General features: G+C 48.6%; 2 protein-coding genes across 2 annotated transcripts in view; both read right to left on the reverse strand.

Annotated features, from left to right (window-relative positions):
* LYSMD4 (LysM domain containing 4) overlaps positions 1 to 19,853 on the reverse strand; it is a 234,995-nt gene that overhangs the window by 141,931 nt on the left and 73,211 nt on the right. The window lies entirely within an intron of this gene.
* Positions 1 to 19,853, reverse strand: part of ADAMTS17 (ADAM metallopeptidase with thrombospondin type 1 motif 17) — a 278,659-nt gene that overhangs the window by 75,746 nt on the left and 183,060 nt on the right. Inside the window, exons 14-15 of the mRNA XM_069465782.1 lie at positions 19,172 to 19,299; positions 9,198 to 9,318 (exon numbers count right to left, since the gene is read on the reverse strand). Coding sequence (XP_069321883.1) covers positions 9,198 to 9,318; positions 19,172 to 19,299 — 249 coding nt within the window. The remainder of the gene's footprint in view (positions 1 to 9,197; positions 9,319 to 19,171; positions 19,300 to 19,853) is intronic.

Genomic DNA, 19,853 nt, shown 5'->3' on the forward strand with positions numbered 1-19,853 from the left:
TATGTGAATACGTACACAAAACCCTTCAACAAAACACTAGTAAACTTAATCCAGAAACATATAAAAAGGATTATACACTATGATCGAATATGATTTATCCCAGGAATGCAAGGTTAGTTTGACATAAGGAAAATTAATGTAATACTCCATATTAATAAGGGACAAAAACCACATGATCATCTCAATAGGATTATCATTAGTCATTATGGAAATGCAAATCAAAACATAAGGACATAACACTTCACATCCATTAGGATGGCTATAACAAAAAAAGAGAGAATAAGAAGTGTTGGAGAGAATGTGGAGAAATTGGCACCCTCACTCATTGCCAGTAAATATGTAAAATGGTGCAGCCACTTTAGAAAAGAGCTTGGCAGCTCCTCAAAAAGTTTAAACATAGATACTATATGACCCACCAATTCCACTCCTAGGTATATACACACAAGAGAAATGAAAACATGTCTACACAATAACTTGCACACAAAATATTTTATTAGCATCATTAATAATATCCAAAAAGTAGAAACAACCCAAATGTCCATCAACTGATGAATGTATTAAAATAATGGGGTATATCTGAACAATGGAATAAAAAGAATGAAATATTGATGTTTGCTACAACATGGATAAATATTGAAAATATTATGTTAAGTGAAGGAAGCCGGTCACAAAGGACCACATACTGCATGATTCCATTTATACGAAATGTTCAGAATAGGCAGATTCATAGACAGAAATTACATTAGTGGTCGCTTAGGGCTGGGGTAAGAGGGAGGTGAGGAATGACTGCTAACGAGTACAGGATTTCTTTTGGGGAGCATTGTGGTGATGGCTGCACAAGTTGGTGCACATACTAAAGCTCACTGAATTGCACACTTTATGTGGGTAAATTTTATGACATGTGAATTTATAAACATGCTAAAAAAGAACCAATGCTTCAATGAACAGCTTTTTACATGTCTTCCTATACATACATACAATGTCTTCCTACACATACATACAAAGTCAGCTACAGAAGAATTGCCGAGTCAAACACATGTGCAGTTTAAATGTCGAAAGTACTGCTAATTTGCCCTCCGTAACAGCTTGACTATTACATAAACCAACCCAAACTATACAAAAGTACATGTTTGTTTATAGACTTGTAAATACTTGAAATGACCAATCCTCTTAATACTTGCTAATCCAATAGGTGAAAAAATATTGTCATAGATTTAATTTGCATTTCCCTGATTACCAATGAGCTTGAGCATCATCATATACTTATTGGCCATTTGTGTGTCTTCTTCAGTTAATGGCCTTGTTCATAACCTTTGCCCAATTTTCTACTGTCTTTTGTTTTTATTCAATTGATATGTAGGAGTTTAAAAATATATTTTAATATGCATTAATATAATGTGATTTTTTTGGACTCAAATTGCTTATCAGACATGTTGTAAACATTTTTTTCTCAATCTGTCATTTGTTATTTGTTTAGGGTGTCTTTCATCACATGGTTTGAATTTGATAGTCATTTTAAATTTTTGAGATCTTTTTTGTTTTCTGATTGTTTCTTCTCATGGCATTCTGTTCTTGTTTTATGCATACAACAACATCTTAAATCTTTCTATGAATATTTATTAGAGATTTTGATCTTCTGTTATTTGAGTTGTCTTGTTTTTCCCGAGGATCATTTTTGTCAGTTTATCTTGGTCCTTCTCATTTGTGTTGCAGACTCTCCTTCACGCATGAGGTCAGATGGACTGTCCTTGTGTGGATGAGGGTAGGGGGGTGGCTTGCTGACTGTCGAGATTGGCTTTCTGCTGAGGGGCCGGGAGCTGTTGTCATGTGTTGGCAACCAAAATACCGGAATGTAGAGAAGTTTGCTATGGGTGCTATGTCATGGTGCCAGCCACCAAATGTTTCCAGGTAGGAATACATTTTCCTGCTCCCTTCAATTTGTGTGACCATGTGACTTCCTTTAAACAGTAAAACGTGAGTGAAGATGACATGTATCTCTCCCCTGAAGGATCTTTAAGAGTTTGTTTTGCTATATTCCCTTCCTCTTCTTGCCAAGGTGATTGTGGCAGCGTGTGAACAGAAAAAGTCTCCATCAGCCTCAGTCCAGGAGTGACCATAATATGCAGAGCCTCCTGCCAACCCTTGGTGGGCAGACAGCATGACAAAGACAGAAACTTCTGTGTTAAGCCACTGAGACCTGGGGTTCTGCATTGAGTTTTGTTTGTTTGCTTGTTTACTGCAGCAAAACCAAGCATAGTCATTCATATATACTTATATACATCCACACATGAACTTCCACCCGAGATGTCCTTGTTCTTCCTAAACCTTTTCAGAAGTTCATTTGTTTGTAGGTGATCTTAGGAAGACGAGGAAATAAGCCACACGTTCAATCACCCACGTGAGACAGAAAGTTTAGCAGCGTCCTTTCCTCCTCACAGCAAATGCCCTGGCATTGTTACTACAGATCCAGCCTCAGATGTTTACATTAAATGTCCTACTGGATGTGCAGAGAGATTTTCCAAATGTAAACACAGTCCAGCTTAAGGGAAGCAAGTGCCTAGGTTTTGTGCCCTGATCTATCCTGATGCCCAGGCAGGATGGCCTTCAACGACTGTGTGGTCTCCAGTCTGACCCCTTCCAACTGCGTCCAGCTTGGGAATGATGATGCTGACCGGCCCATGCAGCCTACATGCGGTTCCTGCACTGTCCAGTGGCGATGGGGTGAGGACAAGGTTTTTCTGATTAAAAATTCTCTCTGCTCTAAGAATGCTTCCCTACTGAAAAGGTTGGGCACCAAAAATAAATAAATAAATAAAAAAAGAAAAACCAAAAAACCAAAAAAAAAAAAAAACCCCAAAAAACCAGCTGTTAGGATGACAGCACTGGATTTTCTAGCACAAATTTCTCTTTGAGAAGCCCATTCCTTCTTGGGAGTTTGAAGAATTATTGGATTCTGGGCATATAAAGCAGTAAAGTGTCAAAAACGGAGATAAAAGTTGTTCAGGGTCAAAGTAATTAAAGTCTTTTTCCATTTAATCTATAAAACATGCTTGGGAACAAGATCTGCTTGCAGACTGAATTTATTCTCTGCAGGAAGCTGCCGTTAGCGGGAATCTTCTGATTTTGTGGCTAACAAACCTGGGTGTCAGCATCCCCCCGCCTGCAGAATCTGAGGCAGCACACACAGCTGCCTGGGCCCCGATCGGTGAATTCTCCACATTCCACAGCAAGGCACATTTGCAGCTGATGCATGGTCACCAGGTCTATTTTTAAGCCTAACTTTGGCACAAATTGCAGCATTGAAAAGGCATCTGTTTTCTGTCTTTTCTCATGTACCCTCGGGTGGAGATGACGATGAACAGCAAAGCTCAAGGCAGACGTGCAACCCAAGTGAAGCTCACCCTCGGGCGACCTCTCAGGGCAGGGCAGTCACTACTGAGCACGGCCCGCTAACCTTTCTTTCTAAGATGAGTCTGGTCTTGAAAAAGAGGGAACCGATTAAAGAGAAAGTCCATAGCATGAAAGGCAGGTTCTCTGCCGCTCAGTCACTGTCCTCCAGCCGCGCTCTGACCCAGAGCTCCAAGCCCACCCCGAGGCAGGTATGGAGAGTGACCAGGAAGGGAGAGGGGCCCAAGACCAAGCCCCAAAGCACCTCGGCATCCCTTGGGCCAGACATCCCACGATGCAGACGCCAGACACCACTACATTGACCATGAAATAGACTAAAAAAAGGGGCAGATTTACTCTCAGAATTTACAAGACAGATTCCCATTTTATGCAAGGTAGTAAGACATATCTTTGGAGTAATTTTCCATTCTAGCCTCAGCCACCAAGCAGGAGAAATCCAGTTACAGGAGCAGGATTTGGTTTCATGAGGAAGCCACGGATAAAATGCAATGCCTTTGCCACGGATCTAGGAGAACGTGCCAATCCTGCCTGAAGGACCAGTAGTTAGAAGGACCTTAAGTGATGCTGGCCTTTAACTTGTCTTAAATCTTCTGAATAATTAATATTACCAGGCTATGAGCACAGTTCCCTGTGAACTAATTTTTGTCTGAATTTTCCAAGTAAGACCTGCTCTTAGAGGGTCTATGGGTCATATTTTTCCTTGTGTTTTTAGTAGCATTAACTATCTTTGGAAGAAAACAATTGAGCTGACAAGGTACCATGATGGAAGAGAGGTATACCCCTGGTCATGTATATTGGGACCCTTCCTAAGCTGATCAAACATTAAAAAAAAATATCAAACTTTTTTTTGTAAATAGATCTAAAAATGTTTAGAAAGGTTTTTGTGTAAGTTCATATTTCTCCCTTTTGCAAAAGTTGTTCATGAGAATATTACTATGTTTACCCCTAACGGTTGTTCCTGGGTCTTACTGAAAGAACTCATTGCTTGGGAAGCCCGTGAGACTAGACTATGCTTTAGTTCATCCCGTGGAATGGGAGGTCAGCGCATATGGGTCAAATCAAGGCCACGGCCTTCAACTCCAGCATGGAGACCAGGAGGGTGATACCAGGTGTTACTGCCTTTAGGGCAGTCCAGCCCTGTAATATGGAAACTTCCCTATGGAGGAAGGTGCCAACTGAGGCTAAATTCTCTGGCACGTCTTGGCATTTTCTGCCAAAGTGCCAGGTGTTGAAGAGAATGAAACCTTAGCGCTGGCATACTAGGGCATATTTCCATCTGGCCTCTTGATCCCGTGACTCTTTATCTTTTATTTCTTTAAAATTGGTTTCACTGGGCACAGTGGTTCACGCCTGCAATCCTAGCACTCTGGGAGGCTGAGGCGGGAGGATCGTTTGAGGCCAGCAGTTCGAGACCAGCCTGGCTCGAACTCCACAGTGAGACCCTATCTTTACAAAGATAGAAAAAATCAGCCAGGCATCTGGTGCGTGCCTGAAGTCCCAGCTACTCAGGAGGCTGAGGCAGGAGGATCACTTCAGCCCAGGAGCTGGAGGTTGCTGTGAGCTATGGTGACTCCACTGCACTCTAGCCTGGGCAATAGAACGAGACCCTGTCTTGAAAAATAAATAAATAAAATAAATAAATAAGTAAATAATTGGTTTTATTCTATAGTTTTTCTTTTTGGCAATTGGCCTTGAGCATCAGTTATATATAAGCAATAAACGGCCTTTGTGTTTATCCATGGCTTCACGCATGACTCATTCCATTGATTCTGCTCAGAAAACATTCAGGCATGTAAAGCCAGGCAAGAGCCCCACACCAAGCATGTCACCGCTGGGACTACATGTCACGTCCAAACATCTTACATGAGAAACACTTGGGAACAGTCTTTGCCATCACACACGTGGACACCTTCGTACAAAGATTATTCTTGACTGAGAAAAAGAAACAGGCGGTAATTGGTTTACGTGTACAGTTTAGGAGCCGATATTGTCATTTTTAATCACAGTGTAAAGAAGCCTTACTTTGTGTCATCATCACGTAACACGCTTCCCATCAAATGTCCATGCCCCACACCTAGAGATGGAGCCTGGGACCTGGTGCGAGGTAGGGGTTCAGTTACTGAATACATATGCGACACGCAGATTTAGCCACATTCGAAAGGGACAGACAATGCCACCCTTTCTTTTAAGAACCGACTGTTTGAAAAGGTTCTCTTTAAGAACAAAGAGCAAAGGAATTCCGAGCCCAAAGGCATCCTGGTTGGTTCTCGGTGGGGACTTCATTCCAGGTGTGCCCTGGCTGTCCACAGGTGCCAGGTACCTGGAGACTGACCAGTCACTTTTTAGTGCCGAGGAGCAGGATGGAACAAAAGTAATAACATTAAAATGACAATGTAATGAAATAAAAGCATCATACCAAGAACTTTCAAATTACTAAGTTCAAATAACTCAGCTGTCTCAACCCAACCGAAGGCTTGCGCATTCTGAAGCCCACCCGTCAGAGAAGCAGTATGACAGCCGATTCGAGGCGACTCCTTCTGCAGAGTAGCTGAGGACCTCATCTGCTCACTGGAGGTTGGGAGGCAACAGGCTGGATGGCGATAAACACCCCACACTCAGGACGCCACTTCCCCGGCCCTGCACCAGGAACTCTCGGGACTCAGAGGGGCAGCCCCACGCCTCACGCTCAGCTGGGCTGGGGCACTCCGCCCGGCGTGGGTCTGCCCTGGGTTCTCGGCTCAGGAACTTTGGTAAGAGGACCCAGAGGAGTTCAGACTGGGGTTAGGATTTCATATAATTAGGCGAAAATCCTGCGTTTGATTCCATTTTATCTTTCTGGTATGGTGTTTCTCTTTGATATTCGCCCTTAAGGGTGATGAGACATTCCTCCTTTCCCCATTCTTTGGAGCCAGGGAGAGATGAAAGTCACCTTCCTATCTAAACTGACAAGATTAGCGAATCCAGTGACGTGGGGGCTTTATGTGATTTCGCTGGAATGTCTTCCCCCACCCTTGCCATCAGTTAACTTCTACATGTCCTTCAGGGCTGCGGGCCACCTCATCTGTCCACAGGCCTGGGGGGGTTACTCCCACCAGAATCTGGGGCCTCACAAGACCCCCACGGAGCTGCCTCTACCTCACACTCACAGGGACTCAACTGTTCGTCTGGGGGTCCCCTCCCTCGACTGTACCAATGAGGTGACAGTTAACTTTTATTTCTGTATACCTAGTGGTTAAAATGTTGTCGTGCTGAATAAATGTTTACTGGGTGAATGGACTTGTGGGTGAGCCTCTGTCAGTACCACGAGTATGTGCATTCAGTACGTCGGACCGTGGTTACGGCTCCGCATTTAATGACACTGTACCAGATGGGCAGCCGGTGATTCATTCACATGCGAGTGAGCTCTGCACAGATCTCCAATAAATGGAACTCATGTTGATATGAGCTTACGCTCACGGACTCCAACCAGTTTCGCACCTTGAAATGAATGTGTGACAACTGGCAACTGCTCAGAATGACAGAACATTTACAGGTGGGTGAGCCTAACGTGTGCTCGTCTTACTCTGAAGATTTGCTAAGGCTTCTGTGCCCCCGCAGCTGGAAGGATGCCCCACTAAGCTGCAAGCCATTATGGGGACAGCTGCCCCGAGGAGGCTTCCGATGGGATCTATCCTTCCATGGGGGACCTGCTGCCATGACCACAGAAGCCGGACCTCACCAGGAGGAAGGCTGCACGTTCTAGACATGGATGGAACCCAGCCGGGGTTGGGGGGAAGACAGAGAAAGGAAAGGAGAGGGCAGGAGAAGAGGCTGCTACAGATATGGATGAATGGATCTGCCAGGCCAACACCAAGGGCCAGACACAGGTCAGAGTCTGGGAAAGGGGAGGAAACTTTTCCCCTAATCTGGGTTGTCTCAGAAGTGAGCTGCTACATTGCCTACAGTAGAGGTTTTCAAAGGTGTGTGTGTTCTACAGACCTGCCCGGGGGGGCAGGGGTGGACACAGCTGTGTTTGACCTGCCTCCCACAGAGTAGTGCAATTGCAGTCAGTTCTGTTTACTGGAGCTTGGCACAAGACTCAGTTTAAACAAAGTGTTCTAGATGCTTCCATTAAAAACAAACAAACAAACAAACAAAAAAACAGTAAATAGTAACCCCTTTTCCACTGCAGTTTTGTTCCTAATGTTGGCAGAGCTACGATAGGCAAGGTCGAAGTCTCACGGGAATCCAGGATCTGGGGTGCTGATAGAGACCATGGCGTCAGAAATGTCAAAACAAACAGCAGAAATGATCAAAGTTCCAGAGCAGCGCTGTTCAAGAGAACCTTCTGAGGTGATGGGGACGTTCTCTATCTGTGCCGTCCTCTATCTGTGCTGTCCAACACGGGAGCCAAGAGCCATGTGTGGCAATGGAGCACTTGGAAAGTGGCTGGTGGGACTGAGGTGAATTTCTCAGTTTAACTTTAATTGTGATTTCAATTTGCATAGACTCAAGGGGCCCGTGGCTGCTGTGCTGGACAGAGTAGCTCCAGAGGGCTCTGCCCCCCCAAACCAACATACTCCATTATTTCAGGAGCCAAACAGCGGGCACAGATTCACACCCAAGCCATGTGTTTTGATGACTAAGCACCTGTCTTTAAAATCCTGAAACCAGCCCTTACTGGGCCTGAACTTTCATTTTTAAATTTAATCCTATATTTGTATGTACCTCTGCTTTTGCTTTCACAAGATCCTGTAAAATGTTTGTGCAATAGGTTGCCCTTTCCACAGGTCTCTAGAAGGAACGTTTCCTCTAGACCAGGTTCTCTATCCATCCAGAGAAAATGGGGCAGGGGAACACGCGCAGACTTCTCTCTGCCTCATCCTACAGGGCCGTGCTGTGGGACAGGGAGGTATAATTGTGGTGCTGTTCTCTTGCTGAGTGGGACCGACCGGAAAAGCTTCTGTGCAAAGCAATTTGTAGAAACTAAAAGAGAAGTTTATCAGCTCAGTTCCACCCAACAAGAGCCCCAATGGCGACACTGGGTGAGTGGACACTCACTAAGGCCTCCGAGCTCGCCTCCCAGTGTTTTGTCTGCCTCACACACCGCTCGTTAGGTACAGACCACAGCTGCTTCTCTGGATGTCGTAAGCTGGTGTCCCTCAGGACAGGAGATCAGAAAACTAGTAGCTCCCACCTAGTCTAAAGCAGCCTACGGCAGAGAAGACGGTACGAGCAGAAAGATGAACAAGGCTCCCCAAGCGAGCATAGGCGCACCTCGCTGGGGACGGTGCTGGGGGGCTGTCTACATGTGGGGACCAGGAGACCAGTTACTCTGGAGTCACAGCTGGCAGAGGCATCTGAGGCTTTCCGGATCAGACGGCTTCATGCAGTTTTAGAGGTACGTGATGCGTGTAAATGCTGTTCTACTTTTACTGGCAGAAAATTCAGAAACAGAGCAAACCTTTTCCATCGACAGGTAAAAATGATTTGACGAAGTCTGCCACCTTCTCTGTCTGCTCCCGGGCCAGGGAAGCTGCTGCTGATTCATGGAGCTCGGGCTGAGCTGAGGGCCCAGGAGCTGTTTCCTTTCGGAGGCAAACTATTTACTTGCAGGCACTTACAGACACCGTTCTTGCTAAAATGCCCTTTGCCTTTGAGAAATGAAACTGAAGTTCCAGGTCAGCTCCCCGTTATCATCTAAGCCCTTACGTAGGAAATTCAGGGAAGAGCACAATCATAGCCTTTGGGCCAAGGAAACAAAACACGTGGCACACACGGGCTGCCCTGTGGCCGGGCCCGACACTCACCCGTCCCCCGGGAGTGGCTGAAGTCGCCCTTTACCACGCGGCAGGTCTTGCCGTCCCCGCTGCAGACTCCACACCGGTCTTCCTTGGCCGCAGACCCGATGATGCCGTCACAGCCGATTTTCTAAAGAACCAGAGGGCTGGGTTATTCTGTGTGCAAGACTCAGAGGGGCCTTAAAGAGGCTGCGCAGCAGGGCTGACTTCTCCGTGAGGCCCAGGAAAATATTTTAACTCCTTTTAAAATCAGAGGAAAAGCAAATGAATAGATTTGGCCTGGATTATATTTGTCTTTATGCCCACATAGTTGTCAAATATACTTTTTATTTGTTCTGGAGGAGGGAGCCTGGGAAGGCAAAAGTGCCCACGGAAGTCACCCTGAGGCCTAAAGCCCAGGATGCCTGGGGCAGAGGCCTGGGTAGGGAGTGAAGCCTGCGCCCTCAGGACACTGGTGTGGCCCCGATGTCATGTGATTAGTGTTCCCCTTGGGTCTGCAAGTGTCACCTGTATCTTGGTTGAAACAACCAATAGTCTCAGAACGTACAACAGAAACCACAGACCTTCCTGCTGAGGTGGGGAAGCCCGGAGCTCACTGAGGCAGGGCTGGGCCCCCCATTTCTCAGGCGGGGAGATCAGTCCACAAAAACCTCCCGTCTCTGAAACCTTTCCCACAAGACACATCTGGGAACACAGGAGAGGCAGCCTCTACCTTAGGAAGGTCTGGGAAGCACAGCCCAAGTTTCATGAAAAGTAGAAAAGTGTTTTGAACGCTTTTTTTTTTTTTTTTTTTTAAAGCATGAGAATTTTGTTTTCTGCAAAGTAAGTTCATGTTATAGTAAATAGTGGGTGTTTATTTACTAGGTAAATTGCTTAAATGCCCCTCCACATTTTTTCCTCTAAAGTGAATCCTTCCAGAACAAGAACTGGGTTTTTTCCTCTGCCCTGCACCCCAAGTTAGGTATTGGTGCTTTAGACTGTAAAACGCTTTACAGCCAAAAATCGGGGACCGTGGTATTTAGCTCTTTGCTGCGATGCCTGGATGGGAACAGGCAGTGTGCTTCCCCTTCGCACTTGTTCCCACCCGCAGGCAGGACTTGGAGCAGAGCTGGCTGCACTCACATCCCCGGAGGCAAACGCCTGGCCCACGCCTCCCAGACGTAGCCGGGATCCTCTGCTTCCTCAGGGCGGCAGCGGGGCTCCAAATCGAGCCCTCAACCTGGAGGGCTGCTAAACACAGGCTGCTGAACCCAGCCCCAGAGTCTCTGACCCAGGAGGTCTGGGTGTGCCTGAGAATCTGCATTTCTAACAAGCTCTAGGCCATGCTGATGCTGGGACCACACCATGAGAACCACAGCACCACGGCATGCTATCATCCGAAGGAACAGGGGAATGTTCTTCACATTTAGTAGTCCTAAGGTCTCATCCTTGGATCCTTTTATTTCCTTGGGAAGGATTTAATGGGAAACTACAGCTGTGTGTCTAAAAACAACAGCAGAACTGGACACATTTCAGTAAAGCCTTTAAGATATTCTAAGAACAGAGCAAGTTTAGTCTAAAAATGACCACTGTGAAAACTGAAAAGAAGACAAACTTGCTCAAAGTGAGCACAAAAACAGAAAAAGGGAAAATGTGGAGACTTTAGGAGCCAGAGGAGGCCAGGCAAGGAAGGAATGGAGAAGAGAAGATTGAATGGTAGCTGGGGGCAGTTAGGTGGCACATCAAAACACGGGGGGCAACTAACTGTGACGCTTTGCCGGGACAGACCACCCAATAGTGACCTGGAGGGAAACCGGCTGTGACAAGGCACCTTGAAACCTGGAGCACGTTGCAGGGGCTGCCTGGATTCTTGACCCGGACTGCTAGCTGGTGGCTGTAAATTTGCTCAGTATAAAATTATAGGGACTGTCCTCTGTTCCGGCCAGCACTGGGCCTTCCCATCTCTCCCAGGTTCTCTCAGCTCTAGACCTTCCCTGCGCTGGCCTCCTCTTATTTTAAACCTACACCCCTGCCTGGTAGCAGTGAGTCTCTGGCTTCATGCCTGGTTCCCTGTCCTGCACCTCAGCTAGAGTTTCCTGATTAAATGGCTTCTAGATGCTCTAAGTAAACATCCCTTTGGTCCAGATAGTCTCCTCCGGCCCCAGCAAAGAGGACTTTTCAGGTCAGGTACAGACAGGGACACACGCAGGGCTGCCCTCTCGGTCAATCCTGCAGGCCATCCAGGGCGGGGACAGGTTCCTGTGCTCTGTGCACTCTGCTTGGCACTGCCTTGGGCGCCGTCTGCATCTGGACGGAGGGTGTGCAGGGATGTCTGGGTCTGAACAGCGCAAACCTCAGGGCTGACGGGCCACGGCCAAACTCATCTGCCCCCAGGGCCGCTTTCTCCCTTTGCTGCAGTCAGTGCAAGCAGGGACTACAGTGTTCTTGGCGGGGAATGGGCTTCTTTTTAAATGGAAGCTACCACAGGACACAACTGAAGTCACTGATCCTGAACGTTGGAGGAGCTTTAATGATCGGACTTAGGAGGCTTGGTGTCCCAAGAGAACAAGATGAACAAACCCGAGAAAACTCCAAGCAATAAACGCTCTAAAGTCTCCCCACGTTATCCTGGAGATCCTTAGTTACTTTTCTACCTGCACTAGGAATTCTCGCCCCCCATTTCTGAGCTTTCAAAATGGCCTTAAAGTCCCTGGTCGGCATCTGCTGGTCTGGGCGCTGTGCCGTTGACTGTGTTAGGGCACGTGTGATCGAGAACCTCTAGTGCCTGTCTCTTCTCCATGCCCCTGGCCACTCCCTGGTTTAGACCCTTCTTAGGACATGACCTACCGGACCATTTTTCTCCCTGCCTATGCCAGACTAGTCATCACACGAAAAGATCTGTGGCCACAGATCCCTACTACCTACCAGAAATGCCCACATTTAGGAGTTCAAGACCCTCCATAATCTCATCCCAGCTGCTCACCATCTCAGCTTTCCTTCCTTCCCCTCCAAATGTACACGGAATCCAGCCATTTCCCAGCCTCATGCCTGCAGGCACGTTGCTTCTCAGCTAGATGAGTTACCAGAACAGCCTCCTAACTGATTTCCCGGGATCCCCTGGGACCTCACCAGAGTCAACTCTCCATCACCAAGATCATTTTGCTCCTCCGTCACACTCAGAATAAAACCCAGAGTCTGCCCGGGCCCTTACTCCTCTGTGCCAGTCCTACCCCCTGAGCCATCCCCCGACCTCCCCCATTCCTGGGATGCGCCAGCCTCACTCTCACTTCCTCCTGCCTGGAGCTCTCTGTCCCAACTCTCTGCCAGCCTGGCTCTTCCTCAAATGCTCTCTCCTCTGAGAAACCTGTCATGCCACCCATTCACAGTCCTCAGCCACAGTCCCTTACTCGGTCTCTCTAGGACACTATTTTCTTCTTCATACATACCCATCTCTAGAGTGATCACGTCTGTGGGCTTACACGGGCTGTCTGTACGTTGCACAGGGACAGGGATCCTCTCTGTCCTGCTCTCCACTGAAGCCCAGCACATACAGTGTCTGGCACACAGCACACAGAACGTGCCTGACAAATACCTGATGCCTGCACAAATCAGAGTCCACACTATGTGTTTTCTGCCACGTCTGAATCTCTCATCGGCTCTTGGTCATGCCTTTGCCTCTGGTTGCTGGGTTTGCATGTGTGTGTCATCTTCCCGACAGACTTCAAGTGCAGGGAGGGCTGTGTCCGATAATTCTTTGCAGTCTCCCCCACTCCCCACACACAGTGATTGGTGTGGTGTCGCGCACACTCTGTGTGTTCAGCAAGTGCATAAACATGATGACCCTTATCAAGCTGGGCGGATGAGTTTTCTCATATTTGAACTGGGATTTTTCTTTTACAGGTTTTGATGGTCCTTGGTTGGTTGGCCATTTTCTGGCTGGAATAAATAGTACTTGCTTTTTTCAACTTAGTAGCTATCTTCCAACTGCTGCCTCATTCTGTCTCTTCTGCTGGATGGAGGCCACTGACCTATTTGACTTATAAGTGCATGGGGATTTCAGGCCAGCTGCGGAGCTGTCATGCCGGGATTTATCGGGCTCATGGGTGAGTTCCACCAGGGCCTGCAGGGCTCATCCTCCTCTTGCTTGACTTCATCCTTGTTTCGCGAGACGACATGTAATTTCTTCAGAATGGATGCATGGAAAGTAAAATTTCTGAGTTCTTCTGGGTCTCAATATTACTCTCGTTTGCCTGCATGCTTGGTTGATAGTTTGGCTACACGCAGAATTCGATCATTATCTCAATTTTCTGCCAGGGTAAGCTTTTCTGTTTTTCTTGGTCTTTCTCACTCATGTTGCTGGTTTTCCTCAAAGAGCTGATGATCTCTGGTTGCCACTCACATCTGAGGATGAGGAACAGAAGGGCTGAGTGAGGGAGAGCTGTATTTAAGGGTGGGTGGTGTTGTGTGGTAGGTTTCCTTTCAGCACCACTGGGAAGGAAGCCGGAATCTACCCCTGAACCCCCAAGACCGAGTGCCATACTCAGCACAGAGGCTACCCCTCGCCTCTGGCCATCCTCGAACAGTTCATCCCCTGACTTTGGAAAGAAGCCCCTAATAGCCCGGCAAGCTCCGGGAGAGCAGGGCCAGCATTGCCAGCCACGTGGGGTGCAGCCCTGGACTCATCCCTTTGTTTTTAGTCCCCTTTTCTCTTCCACCCTCCATTCTCAAGTCCAAGACTCTTGGGTTGTGCTTTCTTTTCGGTTGCAACTTTCCATTGGTTCCAGTTCTGGCCTCTGCTGCTTTGTTCCTTCAGCGACTCTTCCATCCACCGTTATCCTCCAGAAAGAGGTGGAGTCTTCCTTTTGTGCAGAGGCCTCTGCTTCTCTTCACTGTTATAGTTTGTGGAGTCCCAGATGGCAGAGGCAAGAACATGCGGCTTAGTCTGCTGGCTTCATCCAGAAGCTGCTAGGGGAGGTTCATCAGAAAAACAGGGGTGCAGGGAATGACTTTAGAGTTGTAGGCATGCTATCCATAGAGGTCTGGCACCCACAGTCACACATCTCAGGGATGTCAGCTACAGGGTCATGACAAGGAGAAAGATAGGAAGCGGGAGGGCATTGCAGAAATACAGACCCAAGCACATATGCTGGGCCCATTGCCCTGCATGTTCATTACCTCTTCTTTACATGAGCGTACTATGAGGCCAGAGTCTCTTGCAATTCTCCTAAATCCCACCAGTAATTCCGCATGCCTAATACACCTTTGGACACAAAACGGGAAGTCCATAAATTCTTGACAATGAAAATTGTCCACTGAAATGGGCTCCAGATTCCAGAACGACTGAAATCCTAAGAACAGGTAATCCATCCATCCACCCATCCATCCACTCTTTTTTTTTTTTTCTCTCTCTTTTCATTTTTCCACAGGCAATCAAAGGCTTTGCTCTGAGCCAGCTCATGAGGGAACACAGATGAACTAGACACAATTCCTCCACTGAGGAGGCCTACAGGCCCTGAAGGTGTTTTGGTTTGGTATTCATTAAGCCCAGGATATGAACACAAATTACGGCCCCTAGGAAGTATGACCTGAATTGGAATATGTTGGCTACCCGTGTACATAAACTAGGAAAGTGCTATAGGACAGCCAAGCGTATCTGGATCTCAGGTACACTTGGACCTGTCGGCCGTCCAAAGGGTAGAGCTATGCATCTGTTGGACTCACTCATTGCATGTCAGTTGCTCCAGAGGCAAGCTGTGGGTGAGAGACTTACTACCTTGCTTTCTTTGCCATTGGAGGCCAACAATAGGAATTATTAACGATGGGACCCCTGATTTATAGGGACTTGCTGAAAAATATACAATATTTGCGTTTCTTTCCCCTAATTCCCTCCCACTTTTATGAGTGCTGTTAAGTTTAATTTCAGCATGTTAAGTAATTTGTGACTCACTGAAATGAAACTTAATTCAGTCCTCATAAAAACAGAATAAAATGGTATTTCCATGTTTCATGTTATGGTTTGAATCAGCCTGCTATTTGGAGCGTGGTGGAATCTACTCAAAATGCCATTTTGGAGCCTCTCATCCCCTACCAACTAGTTACTATGTTCCTCAAAACTTCCCAGAATTCCTTCAGCTACCCAAAAATAGCAAAATTTATAGCCGAAGGGGAACAGCAGGAAAGCTAGTAAGCGAGTCGTGCCATTGCTTCTGCAAGTGCCATCTTATGTAAAATGAGCGTGGTTTCTGCCGTTCATCGCTGTATTGGATGATTATATCAATGAATAGATACAGATCGTCTGCTCGGTAGACGCCTGGGATTTTTTAGATGACCATTACTATTATTTTCTTCAACGAATTTTCCTTGCCTTACTCACAGGCACCACAGGAATCCAGGACATCCCATTTTGGAAAATACCACAACACGGCATAAATACTGTATTTGTATTTAGTTTATGATCTTAAGTATGCTTAATTTTTATGATACAACGTCATTAACTGGGATTAATAATTTGGAGTTGTATGAGAACTGACTTAAGAGGGGCTGAGATTAATCTTCACAGCATCTCTCTGAAGAAAGGGTAGTTAGAAAAATTGCAGATGGTTCTTAACTTTGTTCAGAAAGCAAGTTGTTTCTTAGGGTTTAATCTTGAGAGGCACTTGCAGGCAGGTGCTGCTGTCACCTACCAGGATGGTGGCCCTTCTGCGAGGACTGGTGAACTGCCTGGAGCAGCGGGTCACCAGGGTGCATCCATCCAGGAGATGGCGCCTCTGAGAACTGGCCGGCAGGGCCTCCCCATCAGCGGGGCAAGGTTCCCGAGGAGCAAGACCACCATGGGGCATGGTGACAGGTGCCTTCACCTGCACCTCTGGGCCCTAGTGACCGTGCTGGTCAGCGCCAGGCTCAGTGCAGGCACCAACACACACAACGATGACGATAGGAGGTGCAGAGGTAGCCTGGGGGCGGGGGGGTCTGGGAACAGGACGGCATGTGCCCCAATGTCATTCCCATCAACACCTGCAAAGGGCTAAATGTCTGTGTTCCCCTCAAATTCCTATGTCAAACCTCGAATCCCAATGTGATGGTCTTGGGAAGTGAGGCCTTTGGGAGGTGATTAGGTCACGAGGGTGGAGCCCTCACGAGTGGGATCAGTGCCTTTATAAGAAGAGGCTAGAGAACTAGCCAGCTCTCTTTGTGGCATGTGAGGGCAGGAGAAGTCAGCAGCCTGAAACATGGGAGCGGGCACCACCAGCACCCAACCACGCTGAGACTTCCAGCCCCTAGAATGCTGAGAAATAAATGTCTGCGGTTTATAAGCCACCCAGCCTGTGGTATTGTTACAGCAGCCTGGACTGAGACAACACCCAAGTGCAGGACAGGCTCAGTGGTGCCCTGAAGAACACAGACCTAGGCTATTCAAATGCCTTGAGCGGCATCTTGCCCTTGTTCCACTGGCTACAGGACTGAAGGTTTCACTGTCGGTACAGTGCTGATTGTGTGGGGAAGATTCCTTAGTCGGAAAGGCTGTGATTAAAACCAAGGTCATGGAAGGGGCCCATCGGCACAAATCACTTAAAACTGAAATGCTGTCCAGCCAGTAACACAGACCTCGCTGGCTAGAGAGTTGCAGGATTCTTAGAAATGCCTCCCTGTTGGCAGGGACTCTGCGGACGACGCAGGCAAGAGGCTGGGGGTGGCTCAGCTGGTGTTGCTGTAAAGGGCACGAGAGCTCTGACGTGGGAAGTTGTTACCCCGGGAACGTAAGGCACTGGGCAGGATGGCCCACGCGGTGTGTCATTTAGGAAGGAAACAAACTGCACTTGGCGCACGAGCAGGCTTACCAAGAACTGTCAGTAATGCCTCGATTCAGTAACAACGATAAGGGCTTTGTTCACGCTGCCCAAGGGGCTGGGCCCTGAACATTCTTTGCTACAAGGAAGCATCCCTGAGGGCCAGGCTCAGCCACTCATCGTGGCCTCCTCCCTGCGGACACAGCCTTGCCAACACCGTCGGGCACCAAGTGTTTATCACCTGCGCTTACCTGTATTTGATTACACAGCCAGGCAGCACCAAAGGAGTCTGGGTCTTGTCAAACTTTTCCCTGAAAAATCCAGGTTTGGAACTGGCTTGGACTTTGCAGGGCAAGAAAATGCACTTGGGCTGAAATGGTTTGCTGCAGGAATCACCCCAGAAGTTGTCTTTATGTCTGTCTGCCTTCCTTTTATTCTGTTTCTCATTCATGCACCAAAACACTAACGCTATGTACTCCGCTAGGCACCCGGGAAGCAGAGAATGAGGCAAGTCTGCGGCCCGCATGGGCAAGCGGACATGAGGCTTGGAGACCAGTGTCTGGCATGACAGTCCTCTTCCCCATGACTCTGGGGACTGCCATTTCCCCCAATGTTTTTAAGATTTCCCTGAAACTGAGCAGTAACTTTGGAGGGTGTGGGGACTGCAGCACCAAGAGCCACACGGCTCCTGGGAAGCAGTTTCCTTCCTCCAAATACACTCAGAAAGCCCCTCCGTGGCCCTTGACAAGCAGACTCCTCGGTTAGTCTCACAGAGGGGCTGGTCAACCGAGGCCAGGGAAGCGTGAACACTGGAGGAAAGACCTGGTTTTCCCTTCTACACCAAACGCATGGCCATCCTGGCACTGACCCGCCTGCCCCAGACTCCGGCAGCTGCCATCTCCGACGGGTCTCGGTGAGCTTACCTGCTGGGGACATGGTTCAGGGACGGTAACTGCAAAGATGACCAGGACAGGCGTCCATGACTGAGGGAGGGAGGGCTCCCTGGGTGCTGTGCTCTGAGTGTTTGTGTCCCCCAAACTCATGTTAAAATCCTAACCCCCGGGGTGATGGTGTTAGGAGGTGGGGCCTTTGGGAGGTGATTAGGTCCTGGGGGTAGAGCCCTCATGAACGGGATTAGTGCCCCCATAAGAGAGACCCACAGAGAGCTCAGTAGCCCCTTCCACCACACCAGGACACAGGGAGAAAATGCCATCTATGAGAAACAAGCTCCGACCAGACACTGAGCATGCCTGTGCCTTCACCCTGATATTCTAGCTTCCAGAACTGCGAGCAACAAGTTTCTGTTGTTTAGACACCGCCCAGCCTGTGGTGTTTCGTTACAGTAGCCCGAGTGGACTAAGACACTGGGGCTCTCTCACAGCATGCCCAGATTGATCTGGAAATACATGGTGCCTGTGGAATAATCCAGGTGGCATCACCTGAGCTGTGTCCCTCTAGGCACCGCCCCAGCCCGAACAGCCCCACCAATTCCAGCTGCTGTACCACACCAGGAGACGCTCGTTCTGATGGACAAACGGAGCACCGGGTCACCTCTGCTACCCCAGGCCAGGAGCACTGCCTGGGGAGGGCACAGGCTACAGGTGGGCCTGAGCTCGGGCAGAGTTAATGCAGGTGGAGGGTGAGCTTCCTTTCTTCCCTCCCTCTTTTCTCTCTTTTTGTCTGCTTAAAGGATTTTATCACTGTTCTAATGAGTTACAGACATCCAATGTGAGGATGGAGTTGGGGACTGTATTCTACTGGGCAGAGTGCTCCCCCCAAACCAGGCATATCTACCTGCCCAGGTGCCACCTGCAAAGAATCTGCTCAGTTCTACTACAGCTTTCGCAAGGACACAGAGCACAGCCTTCCCATGTACCCTCACGCCCCATCTTAGCACTTTGCCTACCCTTTCATTGGTCTTGAAGTCTAAAGCAATTTAAAAAGTTTTGAAAAGATCAGATTGCTCCTATTCTTTCAACCACCTCAACTCCTTGTTGGCTTGCCAGGGACCTGCCAGAGGCCTGCGCTCAGTCACTGCCAAGGGCAGGTGGCACACCAGGTACCACTGGCTGCAGGAGGCAGCTCCACTGGGTGCCTTCCCGAGTTAATCCACTGCTCCAGGTCTCCCAAGGCCTCCGAGCTCCACCACAAGCCCCCTCTGGGGAGAGGGCGCCTCCCTCCAGAGCCCCACCAAGGACACAGACAAAAGCACATTACCTGGCACCTGCCGTGCACGCAGAGGTCGGTCTCGTAGGGCCCACAAGGTGTGCCATCCAGGACCCTGTCGGCCACCAGCAGCGGAGACTCCTTCCCGAGGGGTGAGCAGTAGAGCTCACACGGCTTATCTGAGGAGGGAAAGGTTGGTGGACATTGACGCGGGGAGGGGCGTGTGGGCCATGAAGGGTGCAGGTACTCGTGGGCAAGGGGAGGCCCCAGGGAAGAGAGGTTGGCACAGGTAGATAAGGGTCATGACAACTTAGTGCACGTCCTTGGGTACATGCTCCATCTCCACACCAGATGCAGCACAGGGCTCAAGAGAATGACAGCACAGGTCAGAGGCTGTGGGGCTGCTTCTCCTGTTCTCTTTATCCTCTGCAAAGATACAGACTTCCTCTCCCTTAAGGCACTAAGCATGTCAGGCTGAACAAAGGCACAGTTGTGTGCTAACCTCTTTGTAAGTGGAATGTGGGTCAAGGGTGAACCCAGGAGCTGCTCTTGCAGTGGGGGTGGGGAAGGAAGAGGGGGCTGGGGAAGATGGGGAGGGTGGGAAGGACAGTAAGATGAACAAGAATGACTTTGAGCCGGGGAATGGGCCCCATGGGGTCTCCATGGCAGAGGTTTTGTTGAGCGTGTTAACCACCTGAAGCTGCTGGGTAACAGCCGCAGAGCTGTGCTGTGG

This window comes from Eulemur rufifrons, chromosome 3 (genome assembly GCF_041146395.1).
Source record: "Eulemur rufifrons isolate Redbay chromosome 3, OSU_ERuf_1, whole genome shotgun sequence".
NCBI lineage: Eukaryota > Metazoa > Chordata > Mammalia > Primates > Lemuridae > Eulemur > Eulemur rufifrons.